The sequence below is a fragment of the Talpa occidentalis genome, unplaced genomic scaffold (assembly GCF_014898055.3).
Source record: "Talpa occidentalis isolate TD23 unplaced genomic scaffold, MPIMG_talOcc4v2.1 talOcc4.6, whole genome shotgun sequence".
In the NCBI taxonomy this organism is placed as follows: Eukaryota; Metazoa; Chordata; class Mammalia; order Eulipotyphla; family Talpidae; genus Talpa; species Talpa occidentalis.
In genome coordinates this window covers 54,301,950-54,315,408 of record NW_023604972.1, presented here as the reverse complement: position 1 = coordinate 54,315,408, position 13,459 = coordinate 54,301,950, and the positions used below count along the sequence as shown (strand labels likewise).

Below are 13,459 nucleotides of genomic sequence, written 5' to 3'. Positions count from 1 at the left end.
AGCCCCGCACCTCTGGCCTGTACCCCAGGTCTTGTATGCATAAATAAATAAATCTTTAAAGAAAAAAAGCTGTGTCTCAAAGAATAAGTGACTTGCCCATGTCTCTTAACTAGTTAAGGACAGTGCTGAAGTCTGAGTCCAGCTCTCCCTATTGCTTGATGTTGAACTTTTTCAGTGTAAGATGTTTTTCAATATAACTGAATTATTAGATTCTGGGGGGAAGAGGAATGCTAAGTGTTTTTATTTAAATATGTTCTATATTCAAGGTATACTGAATTTCTATGCTTTTACCCCACTTAAACTGTAAAAGGCATCATTGAAAGGGAATTTTGATATCCAATAACCCAAACAAACTTCTCTAATAAGTCTTTATTTTCCAGCACAGAAAAATATTTGCCAAGTGTGAAAAACCCTTAAACTTAAAAATGTTTGGAGCTTTTAATTAAAAACTGAGGTAAATTCTGTATTTTTTCAATACTTGTTTTGTTTTTTTTGTTTTTTCCCCTTGGGAACATATTTGTGTAAGAGGCAAATATAAACCTTTATTCACAAAAGAGCTGGAAAAGAGTCAGAAGAGGAGCCAAGAAAACTGGGTTCAAGTCCAGTTTCCTTTCTTAACAAACTGTGACCTGGAGCATGTGCTTCTCAGCCTTTCTAGGCCTGTTCATCTGTCACATAATGAGGTTGCTGCAATGATAAAATAATACTCCATTTGTAAATCTGTTTGGTAAACCTGAAGTACTTGGATAGTATAACCTTCCACCATCTTTTATATATCACTATCAATTCTAAATAAACTTAATTTAAATTTTATAATTGATGCAAGTACACTTTCCACTGTGAGCTCTGAATTTCTGCTTAAGTAATATAGTCATTTTCTGAGAAATCCCATAGTAAAATTATACTTAAGTCTCCAAGTTGAGAATGTGTTATTTTCATTAAAAGTTGGAATTGTTTAGTTCATTTAAGGTCATTGAATGTTTCCCCTACATGCAATTCTAAATCACCTTCTATGTAAAGCTTAACTCTCTATCCTTCCGACACGCTCTTCTCTAGTCGAGGTGGCCCACACTGTGGGTGAATTTGAATAGCTGGGTGTGTGAAATGTATTCTTATTTTCTTCTAATATTGAAGAAATTCTTAAAGCCTCCTCTTCTACAACAACAGCAAAAAAAATTTCATTTGCTGTTAGAACCAAAACTCCATAGTAATTCCTATGTGCTTTAATAACAATAATAATGAGAATATAAGTCAATGAAGAATAGAAATCAGGGCCTCCCTGGTGGCGCAGGGATTAAAGACAGCGCTATCAAGCTATCGGCAGCCACAGCAGAATGAGTTCAATCCCTGGCTGGCCAGGGAGCAACCCACATGGTGCAGCAGACCTCGCCTGTCTCGCCCGCTGCTTCCCTCAGCAGTGTATTTCAGTAGATCTGTCTGTTCTGTTCCCCACTCTGTCTCTGGTGAATCCTCTCACCCCCCACACACATACCTCTGGCCACACATCTGGCCTGTACTCCAGTTCTTGTATGCATAAATAAATAAATCTTTTTTAAAAAGACATAGAAATCATCTGTTTATTAAATGAGACAATCAAAAAGTATGCATAGATTGCCATTCCACAGTAAAATTCCAGGACCATGACAGGTAAAATATGATAATATAAGCTCATACAGACAAGAAATGAGGAGACAAAATGAATAGAAGAGATCAACATACTTTTAGAAAACAGAAAGCAGTTGGAAGGACAGGAAAAGCTTAAACTTGAAGGTTTCAGAGGAGGGTACCATAAGCAAAAAAAGCCAGTTCTTGAGTGTAGAAAACCAAAAATAGAAAAACACACGGGGCTCAGGAATGAAGAACCCAACAGAAGAAAAGGACAAAGGCAGCGCTAAGGGAGTGCACAAGAGATCCTGGGAAAAGCTCCACAGGGCCCTGGACTTTCAGTCAAAAGGAGCAGAGAAAGGACTCTGGAAAGGACATCACCACCAGGGGAAACATGACTTGGGGATTTGCTGATATTTTGTTGTGGTTTTCTTGTTCTTGTGATTGTTACCACACTGATAATGAACGCCAGCCTGTCTCAGTTCCCTTAGCCAATAAAAGGAAACAGTTTGAGGAGAAGGAAAGTGGTTTAATCTATGGACAAATTGAGAAGGGCAGCAGACTTGTGTCTAAAAGATCACCGTCCCGGGCCTCCCTGGTGGTGCAGGGGGTTAAGCACAGCACTATGGAGTGGTCCACAGCCTCTGTGGCACGAGTTTGATCCCGGCTGGCCAAGAAGCAACCCATGTGGCGAAGCAGACCTCTCCTGCCTTGCCCTCTACTCCCCTCAGCAGTGTATTTCCTCAGTCTGCCTGTTCTGTTCCCCACTCTGGCTCTGGTGAATCCTCTAACCCCCCCCACCCCCACATCTCTGGCCTGTGCCCCAGCTCTTGTATGCATAAATAAATCTTTGGGGTGGCGGGGGGAGAAAGACCACTGTCCTGCCCTTGTAACTTAAATTTCATTTCTTGAACAACATTTTGTTTTTGACTGAATATTGAAGTTTCTTCCCTTCTCGGGCTTCCTTCCAACACCAACAAAAATTTCCTTTAGTATTGATACAGTAACTTTAGATAAGTTGCAAGGGAGTAGAAGCGGAGTGGGCAAGTGTCAGCATGTCCATCCTTGAACATAAGCATCTGGAGGATTTGCTTGACATCAGCTTTTTTTCACCATCACATTGTGGCTAGCAGTTCAGATGTTATCTTCCTAGTGGTGGACTTGATCCTCTAAATGTAAGAAAACAAAGTTGGTAAACCTACAGGGTAAATAAAGAAGATAAAAATGCTTATCTGGTCAGACAGAAAGAGACATGTCCTTCGTTACTGTATCAATACTAAAAGAAGTGTTTGTTATTGTTGGAAGGAAGAGTAAGTGATGCATCCACAGACCAATACATAAAAACCAGGAAGGGAAGCAACTTCAATATTCAGGTAAAAACAAAATGTTGTTCAAGAAAAGAAATTTCAGTATGATTAAACACATAAAATGACTACTCGGGGCAGCTATGAGGAATAATTACATTGTCATAAATGTTGAATAATGATTTTTTTTTAGGTTTATGAAAAAACATATTTTTTTAAAGATTTATTTATTTATGCATATAAGAGCTAGGGTACAGGCCAGAGGTGTGGGGGGTGAGAGGATTCACCAGAGACAGAGTGGGGAACAGAACAGACAGATCTGCTGAAATAAACTGCTGAGGGGAGCAGTGGGCGAGTCAGGAGAGGTCTGCTGCGCTATGTGGGTTGTTCCCTGGCTGACCAGGGATTGAACTCATTCTGCTGAGGCTGTCGATAGCTTGTAGCGCTGTCTTTAACCCCTGTGCCGCCAGGGAGGCCCTGAAAAAATATATTTAAATCAATGTACCTTCTATCCCATGAGCATCTGTCCATACAATTCTCTGCAACAAAGAAGTCATGTTTTGAGCCTCCCTGGTGGTGCAGCGGTTGAGCGCTGGGTTGCGAAGTTGCCTGCGACCTCTGCAGCGGCGGTTCCATCCCCGGCTGCTCCCCGGCCACCAGAGGAGGGTCCCACCTGGCGCGCAGACCTCTCCTGCCGCTCGCTGCTCCCCTCAGCAGTGTGCTTCGGTCCTTCTGCCTGCTCTGCTCCCCGCTCTGGCTCTGGTGAATTCTCTCACCCTCCCGCGCTTCTGACTGTACCCAGTGCTTGTATAAATAAATAAATAAATCTTTAAAAAAAAAATAGAATTTAAAAAAAAAGTCATGTTTTAACCACACTTTCATTATTTCAACTCTTAAGGGTTAATTTTGAATACATAGAATATTAAGCAATGATTTAAACAAGAATTATGATATTATTGTTTTAGGAAGACAGGGGAGGGGAAGGAAGGGGAGGAGTACGTGTGTACGCCAGTGTGTTCTGTATCTGCATGTGTGTTGTATGTGAAGTGTTAAATCAGTAATGTGCTAAATGAGTACAATTATGGTAAGCACTAATATACTTTTTAAATATTCATTTAAGCACATTATTTAGAAATATTGAGGTAAGTTGCAGAAGAAACTGCTCAATTTTTTTTTTTTTTACAAACCAGAAAGTATTATTTAAAGTTCTGTGCATGTATTCATGTATAAAACTAAGACTGTCCAAAAAAATGTAATTCTACTATTTCTGGGAGACCCAGAACATCTCTATTAAGACTAAACGCTGTCTCCATAATCCCAGGCAATTTGGGTTCCCAGATTTAGGGATACTGTACAAGAAAATATAGATAGCCCACAATTTTTTAAGAGTTCATCTGGAGGACAATTTACTTGGTCTCTTTGAGTCTCTCTGTCTCTTATCTGAAAACTAAACTAGAAAAAAAATTAGTTTGGAACTTTCTAAACTCAAATGCAAGGCAAAGAACCAAAGTGACACAGACCAAGTACAAAGCCAGCGTCCCTTAGAGAGAGCCCTTACTCAGGTCCAATCTGGATTTTGATGTGAAACTTCAAATTTTAAAATGTTAATTTAATCGCACAATGATGACCAGACCAACCTATCTGCAGACTACCACCAATTCACAGATTATCAATGTCACATCACTAGATCAGATGATCACTGGTAACCTCCCAAGGACATTGCAGTTGCATTCTGAAAAAGTCACTGAGTGTGTACATTTCTCCATCACCAGAGAGGCAGTTGGTTTTATCCAAACCTGACATACAATATTCATTCCCTTACTATCTTCACCATGGACACACATGAATTAAGCCCCAAGATCAGCATAGAGAGAGCCTTTATGAAAGGAGGAACAATCATAAGCAGATCCTGTCAAACACAGCTGGGCCAAAAAAATCAAGGAGTTTTTGTTTGTTTGTTTTTTACAGGGCCACAATTGGGTAAAAACTGTCATTAATCCCTGCTTTGAGATGTGTCCTTCCAACAACAATTGCATTTAAATACAAAGGACAGTAAAAAGCTTACTATTTGTGGGCCTCCCTGGTGGCGCAAGGGGTTAAGCACTGCACTATGAAGCTGTCCACAGCCTCTGCAGCATGAGTCCGATCCCCAGCCAGAGAGAAACCCACATGGCACAGCAGACCTCTCCTGCCATGCCCGCTGCCCCCCTCAGCAGTGTATTTCAGTCAATCTGCCTGTTCTATTCTCCACTCTGTCTCTGGTGAATCCTCTCCACCACCGCCCCCACAACCCTCCTCTCCCGTATCTCTGGCCTTTACCCCAGCTCTTCTATGCATAAATAAATAAATCTTTTTAAAAAAGCTTACTATTTGCTAGGAAAATTACCTTTGTAAGATATTGAAGGACTAAACATAGCAAGACAGCAGCCATTTTAAGGAAGATGACCATTTTGGAGAGCACAGCTGAGCCCAAGTCGTTTCAGGGTAAAACCACAAGTTCCCCAAGGCAAGAATAAACAACTTAAAGGTTGCCAAAGAAAGGTACATAATCAGATCGAACTTGGTCCCCATTGTGAAAGGTCCCCATTTTCTGATATGAAAGGTCCCCTTTTTCTGCTGTAAACAGAGTATAAAAAACAGCTTGTCACCCTTAAAGGGGTCCTTCTCTCAACCTGGTGAGACTGCTGTGTCAGTACACCAGGCAGAATCGGACCCTAGCTTAAGCTAGCAATAAAGCCTTTTTGCTTTTGCATCTCTGGCTCCGTGTGGTTTTTGGGAACCCCGGACAGAGTTGAGGCGCCAACTCCTAACACCTTCTTAATCTGTAAATTACCTGCTAATTGTCCTCTTGGTTCACAGGCCTAGCAAGCATGAAGACTGTGCTTTTTTTCCTCTACATTTTGGGAACAGCAGCTGCAATCCCGGTAAATAAACTTTCTTCTTTTATTACATCTCTGACATTTACTTTAGGAAATTCCACTTAAAATAAACTGTTCTTACCTAGTGGTTTGAAATTCTCTTTTTTATTTTAGCCATATTATCTTAATTGTCCAAGCAAGGAATGAATAGATTAAAAAATTGAGATTAAAAAAATGGCTTAAGCCAGATGGAGAAAGACAAACACATGCCTGACAACTCCTATGTGGTATAGAGAGAAAATAAACAGATGAATTAAATAAAACAAAAATAAACATTTGGACTAAAAGACCAACTAGTAGTTACTAGAAGGAAAGAGGCAGAGTGGTGGGTCAGTCGGGTTTAAGGATACAATTACATGATGCAGGATAAACTTGGACTTGTAGTGGTGAACTTAATATAGTATATACCCATATTGATTGTCAATGATATACACCTGAAACTTAGAGGGTACAATGCAATGTTACAGCAATAAAAAAAAAACTTACGTAAGTTATAATGCAATGTTACATAATAATGTTTCTTTCAGAACTTTCAGTTTCTATGGGATAAAATAATAAATCTGCAGTTAAAAGTGTTGAATAAAGGTTTGTTAGACAGAGAATGTGCCCACACACCAAAATGAATAGGAAGAAATATATTTTCCTATGAAAACTCGTTACTGTGGTATGATAAACCTAAGAAATTAGTATGAAAAACTTTACCTTTTCTGCCACATCAAATACTTTATAAGAAATTATGAGTCTAAAATAAAAACAGGAAGCAATGGGTTAAAAGGCAGGTGCAGTGAGCATAAATCAGCTCCTAAGTCATCTTTGGGGATCTGTCCAAACAAGTATGCTGAAAGCAGACTGAGCCAGAACATTTTTTCCTTCATGATCAGATATACTGGTCCACATTCACACGTGAAATCAGATCATTTGAGACCAAGTCAGTAGCCTCAAAATAACAGCATAGTTAAAATATAAAAATAAAATGGTACTCTGGCTGGCATGATCATTTGGTTGTTCCCCCAAGTGATCTATATCATCCCTCACCAAATTAAAGAATTTGTGCCGTCCTTTCTTTTTCACCAAATGGTGAAAATAGACAAAGCTGTTATCTCTTGAAATAGACAAAGCTGTTATCTCTTGAAATAGACAAAGCTGTTATCTCTTGTCTCGCTCCCTCTCCACTAGAATATTCTGTCCTTGCTCTTTGGAGAGCGGTAGCCAACTTCTGGTTGACAGATGTCAGCAAAGACAAATGCCATGCCACCTACACCAAGCAGATCTTAGAAGACAGAACCGGTGGCCACCGCTGAGGAACATACTTAAGTGGTGTGGCACTGCTCCAGCTGAAGTCAAACAATGTCTTCTGAAATTGCAAAAGCAGGGAAAATTATAGTCAGCACAGAAAGGAACTCCCACAGAACCATTGTTTTCTCTCGAAATATGTTTTTCCCTTGCAGCTGTTGCTGCTATGTAAACAGGCGTCAAATGTGGTATTGAACCAAATGTTTGAAAGACATGCCTGAATATAAATATATAACAGCTGTTTCCTTTTTAGGACAATTTGTTATTAGAAACCCAACCAAATGCTAAAAAGCTTAATATTAATGTTGTCTCATAAGATTTACCTTTTAAAAATCTCGTCCCACTTCTCCCTTCTGCCTGAATTCTCCAAATGTAAATGAATTCTGTGTGATTAGAAGATTCCACAGATTTCCAGAAGGTATGTTGTCAAAAGTGTGGGTATAATGATAAAGTAGAATCTTTGTTTCAGAAAATTTCAGAAAGAAAATGAACTGCTATTTTTTGTGTACTTCTCCAATTTGGAGGTGGGGGGAAGGAGCAGAGAAGAAGGGGTGCAGAGAGGAAGAGCAATTCTCAGTCTAACAAATCCAAATCTCCGGCATCCATTGCTTTCCATGATACCCCTGCCAACAAACGAAGGTGATCACCATTATTTCTCCTTTCTCTTGTCAAAAATGGCATCTCTGGAAATTTTTTTCAACTATAATGACTCTCCTCAGTTGAAAAGGTAATAAGTAGCAAGAGAACAAACCATATCTAAAGTAAATCTTGGGCCTCCCTGATGGTGCAAGGGGTTAAGACACAGCACTATGAAGCTGTCCACAGCCACTGAAGCACGAGTTTGATCCCCGGCCAGGGACGAGACCCACATGGCACAGCATGTCTCGCCCTCTGCTCCCCTCAGCAGTGTATTTCAATCTGCCTACTCTATTCCCTACTCTGTCTCTAGTGAATCCTCTCCCTGCCCCCACACCTTTGGCCTGTACCCAGTTCTTGTATGCATAAATAAATAAATCTTAAAAAAAAAGTAAATCCTACACTCTATGGTTTTTTTTACATTACACAATCAGCACTACAGGACCTATTAAAGGAGTAAAGATGAATTATTCCATATAGAACCTAAGCTTTATATTTCTCCAAGTCTGCCTGAGTAGCCAGGTCTATCTGAGTATCCAGGTCTCTTTCTAATAAAAGTCCCATCTGATACCTCCCTAAGAGAAGAGATAGTTCGTATTATTACCAAACTACCAAATATTACTCATTATGAGTAATAATAATTTTTTCACTTGGATAATTCCTTTATATTTATAAAACATTTTATTTATTTAATTTTAAAGTAACCATATTTTTAAGTTACATTTATTAGGGTAATATTGATTTACATCACAGTATGTCTTAGGGGTATACTAAGGTTTACACCTCTAAAGTTGTATATTATTTCACCACATCAACCACCAAAGCTTCAGTAATATTCCAATGGACCCCATTCCCCCCTGTTCCCCACCACACCACCTCCCCCTTTTAGAAACCTTAGTCACTGTCCAATGTGCTCTTCTCCCACCTGATTTTACTCCTCCTCCTCCTCCTTCTTTATCTCCCCCTTTTCTCCTGGATGTCTCAGATCTATAGTCAGCTTTCAAGGTTTATCTTTATCTCTCCTTTTGTTTGGTTTCTCTATATTCCACAAATAAGTGGCACCATTAGGTATTTATTTGTATCCTTCTGACATATTTCAGTTAGTATAATCCCTTTTAGTTCCATCCATGTTGCCACAAATGACATGCATCAATCTTTTTGATAGCTTAGTAGTATTTCATTGTGTGTATATACCACATCTTTTTTTTTTTTTTTAAGATTTATTTATTTATTTATATAAGCACTGGGTACAGTCAGAAGCGCCGGAGGGTGAGAGAATTCACCAGAGCCAGAGCAGGGAGCAGAGCAGGCAGAAGGATCGAAGAACACTGCTGAGGGGAGCAGTGGGCAGCCGGAGAGGTCTGCACAGGGGAGGTCTGCGCACCATGTGGGACCCTCCTCTGGTGGCTGGGGAGCAGCCGGGGATCGAACCGGCACTGCAGAAGCTGCGGGCAGCTTCGCAACCCAGCATTCAACCCCTGCGCCACTGGGGAGACCCTATACCACATCTTTTTGATCTGATCATCTGTTTGAGGGTATTTAGGTTGTTTCCATATCTTGGCTATTAAAATAGTGCTGCAATAAACATAGGAGTGCATATTTTCTTTCCAATTAATGCTTTGTATTCTTTGGATAGATTCCTAAGAGTGGAATTAAGGGTCATAGGGCAGATCCATTTGTCGTGTTTTTGAGGATCTCTACATAGCTTTCCACAGCAAAAGAGACAGTAAAACAAAATGAAGAGACACACTGCTGAATGGAAAAAAATGTTTGCACATCACACATCTGATAAAGGACTGATATCAAAGATGTACGAAGAGTTTTTACAACTTAACAAAAGCAAAACAAACAACATAATTTAAAAAATGGCAGAAAAGCTAAATAGGCATTTCTCCAAAGAAGACATGCAGATGGCCAACAGGCGTATGAAACAATATTCATGCATTCACATTGCATCATCTCAGCCTCCATATATGTCTCCAGTCTTGCTAGGAATAGCAGAGCCAATGCCCTTGTGGAAATAATACTCTGTCGTGGCTCTTCCGATTATACTTGGTGATGTTTCACAGTTTTTAAAATTATATTTTTATTAAAAGATTTGTTGGTGGCTGTAAGTTTGATAATGTTAAAAAAGTAACAAATATTAAATAAAAGGTTTGTAATCTTTTCTGATAATTATCAGAGTACTTATAAGTTAACTTAAGAAATGCACAATGCTATCCCTTATTGTTAATTTGATTTCAACTCTCTGCTAAACATTATTCTATAAAGCATGAATACTTTCAAAAAGTCTGAAAAACAAAAAAATATATAAAACTCAAAGATTACTATTATTGAAATCATTTTTGCTCTACTTTCAGCTAGTCTCTGAACAAATAACTTTTTTCTTAAATATATCCGGATCCTGTTTTCACTTAAAATAATATTCAGGTCATTTGTGTATATCCTTATAAATTTTAGAGAATGTCTTTTGATTGATGTTATGAATACAGTATGTTGCTACTAAAAATAATGACAATAAAAGAGTAATAGCAATTTTAAATATTAGCATCTAAACATGAATGACACAAACTGGTTTTTAATTTTTTCAGACAAATGCAAGGTTCCTATCTGAGGATTCCAAACCAACTGCTGATTCCTTGAGTTCCACCCAACAGGCTGAAGTGTTGGTAACACCTGACAACACTGCGATCCCCATTTTAAGTGCTGAAGATGCAGAAAATGAAAAGGAAACTGCAGAATCTGTAGAAGACCATGCCAACGATAAGGTAAAAGTAACCTGAGTACACTAATACAATTTTTTAATTACCCAAAGTTCTCAACTTCAAGGCACAATCAAAGATATTATCTCTGTCTCAGTTTAGTTTTTTTTTAAGATTTATTTATTTATGCATAGAAGAACTGGGGTACAGGCTAGAAATATGGGGGGTGAGATGCTTCACCAGAGACAGAGTGAGGTGCAGACAGGCAGATCTACTGAAACACACTGCTGAGGGGAGCAGTGGGCGAAACAAGAGAGATCTGCTGCGCCATGTGGTTCACCTCCCTGGCAGGGGATTGAACTTGTGCTGCAGTAGCTGCAGATAGCTTCATAGTGCTGATGCTTAACCCCTTGTGCCACCAGGGAGGCCCCAGCTTAGTTTTTTTAAAAGAGGATGATCATGTCAAATGTCTTCAATATTAGAAAAGTTGTGTGTTTTGAGTTACACTCCTTTTGCTAAGATATCATTGTTTCATTTCACAAAATTCAGATTCAGGTTAAACGTGTAGTTGCAGAATGTGAAGAAATCAGTTCACATGATATTATATGAATAAAAATAAAAATGAATATTAAATGTTGACATGTGAATTGTAAGTATGATATAGACATTATATTATCATGTGTTTTCAAAACTAAACTTTTTTTTTTTAAGGCTGAAAATTCTTCAGTACTAAAATCAGAAGAGAAAAGCAATGACCAGTCAGCAGATCAGGATCAGAGTTACAACCAAGAGCTGGGACTAAAGAATCAAGAGGAAAGTGGCAGTGATATCAGTGAGAATTTGGAGGATGCACCAACTGAAGCAACATTGGACCTAAAAGATGATATGATTGAGCCTGAAAAGAAAACACTCCCAGAGGGCACTGACTTCCCTGCTCCTGGTATTAGTTCCATTATAGATTCTAACCAACAAGAAAGTATCACAGAGAAAAACCAAGAACTATCTATAAGTGATTCAAATCCTCAGTTGAACAGAAGCAGCAAAAGTAGCCAAGACCTAAGTGATCAAGGAAACCAAGAACAGGATCCAAATATTCCCAGTGGAGAAAAGGAGGAGGAAAAAGAGTCAGATGAGGTTGGTACACACAGTGATAACCCAGAAAGTGAGAGCGAATTTCCCCAGGAACATTCTAACAGCAAGCAAGAAGATAGTACCCAATCTGATGATATTTTGGAAGAGTATACTCAACCAACTCAAGTAAGCAAGATGCAGAAGGATGAACTTGAACAGGATGATCAAGAACAAGAAGATGATAACGCCAATGCAGAGATGGAAGAGGAAACTACATCACAAATCAATAAACACAATCAAGGTACTGAATGGCAGAGCCAAGAGGAGAAATCTGGCCTGGAAGTAACCAGCAGCCATGAAGAGAAGGATAGGAAGACTGTTTCTGAGGCTTTGCTCATTGAGCCTGACACCAAAGGTGACATCTTGCCCAGAAATCATGGAGCTGATGATGAAAGCGATGATAGCCCCAGGCACAGTGCCAGTGATGACTACTCCTTTCCAAGCCATACTTCCCTGGAGCATGAAGGAGCTCAAGCCAATGACCATCACATCAAAAATGAGAAGCAAGGAGAAAGAGCACATGAGAATGAGAATGTAGACGCCAGTGAACCTGGAAAACACCAAGAGGTGAGATTTTTTACAGTGGTGCTTGTCCAATTAAGCAGTTAGCTTTGTCAAAAAAGAACAAGAAAGAAAAACAGCCATAATAGGATGTAAGGCACAGCATGGCGACTATAGTTAATAATGCTGTAATACATATTTGAAAGTTGCTAAGAGTGGATCTTAAAATTCCTCATCATAAGAAAAAATATGTAAAAATGGGTGGGGGGTGGAAGTTAACTAGACTTATTGTGGTGATCATTTCACAATATATACCAATATTAAATCATTATGAAATCAATATATGTCAATTCTACCTCAATTTTTAAAAATGAAAAAATACTAAGAGAAAAAACTAGCCATGACCTTTCTCTGTGTTCTCAGTCTTCTGTATGTACCTCTATGGTTCACTACTGAAATATATAATAATTATTTATTTTTCTCTCCATCTCCATCATTAGTCTGAGAATGCCTGTTTTATTTAGATTCTGCTAGAAGCAGACCCTGGATTTTAGCGCAGTCTATTTAAGAATAATTCAGGGAACAAAGAGGAGCGAAGACGTGGTACGGGACATTAATACAAAGAAAATCAACACAAGTTGTATCATTAAAGTCATTCCTCTGAATTATCCCATTTGGAGAGTGAGGAGCAAGGGCATTTACATAGTCTGAGAATTGCTAAGATGAGTCTAAGTTCTCAGCACTTCCCAGTCTCTCCTTTGAGTGATCAAGTAGATTTCCATGATTTTCCAGGCAGACATGCCTAGTAAATTCAGACACACCGGAACAGTGGGAGACAATGGCCACTGCAGCTCTGATTCATTAAGAGCAGACACCATGTTATACTCAAGTTGAACCACCAGCTCTAGAAAATGCCTCTAACATGAGATCCTGAAATGTTTACTGGGTTAGCTATAAAGATTAAAAACAACTTCATGTACAACTTCATTAAGCAAACACAAACCCAAATGATAATAATCAGAAAACTGTAGCAGATGAGAGTAAAGTTGGTTATTCAATTAATAATTTAGAGGTTTCATGCAAAATCCTGGCAGCCACACACCAAAAACTTGAAGGTCAATATTAACCTCAGTTACTGAGACCTCTGGTACCATTTTAAAGTAGGAGGTTTCTTATACTGTAGAAGCTTGCTATGAAAACCTTGCCAACAGCTCCTTAAGAGATGAGTAGAATAACCATGCATTAGTTACAGTATTATATGATAATACTTCATTTCTACCGTTTCCCAAAATCCACAAGGGAGATTCCAATTTTGCTCTTGACATTAGTTCTAATTTTCACCCAGCAATCCCCAGAGATACAACACTGA

The 13,459-nt window shown here is 38.9% G+C and overlaps 1 protein-coding gene across 1 annotated transcript in view; it reads left to right on the top strand.

The window, feature by feature from the left end:
* SPARCL1 (SPARC like 1) overlaps window positions 1-13,459 on the top strand; it is a 56,751-nt gene that overhangs the window by 29,368 nt on the left and 13,924 nt on the right. Inside the window, exons 2-4 of the mRNA XM_037529721.2 lie at window positions 5,769-5,833; window positions 10,348-10,524; window positions 11,170-12,156. Coding sequence (XP_037385618.1) covers window positions 5,780-5,833; window positions 10,348-10,524; window positions 11,170-12,156 — 1,218 coding nt within the window. The 5' untranslated portion in view covers window positions 5,769-5,779. The remainder of the gene's footprint in view (window positions 1-5,768; window positions 5,834-10,347; window positions 10,525-11,169; window positions 12,157-13,459) is intronic.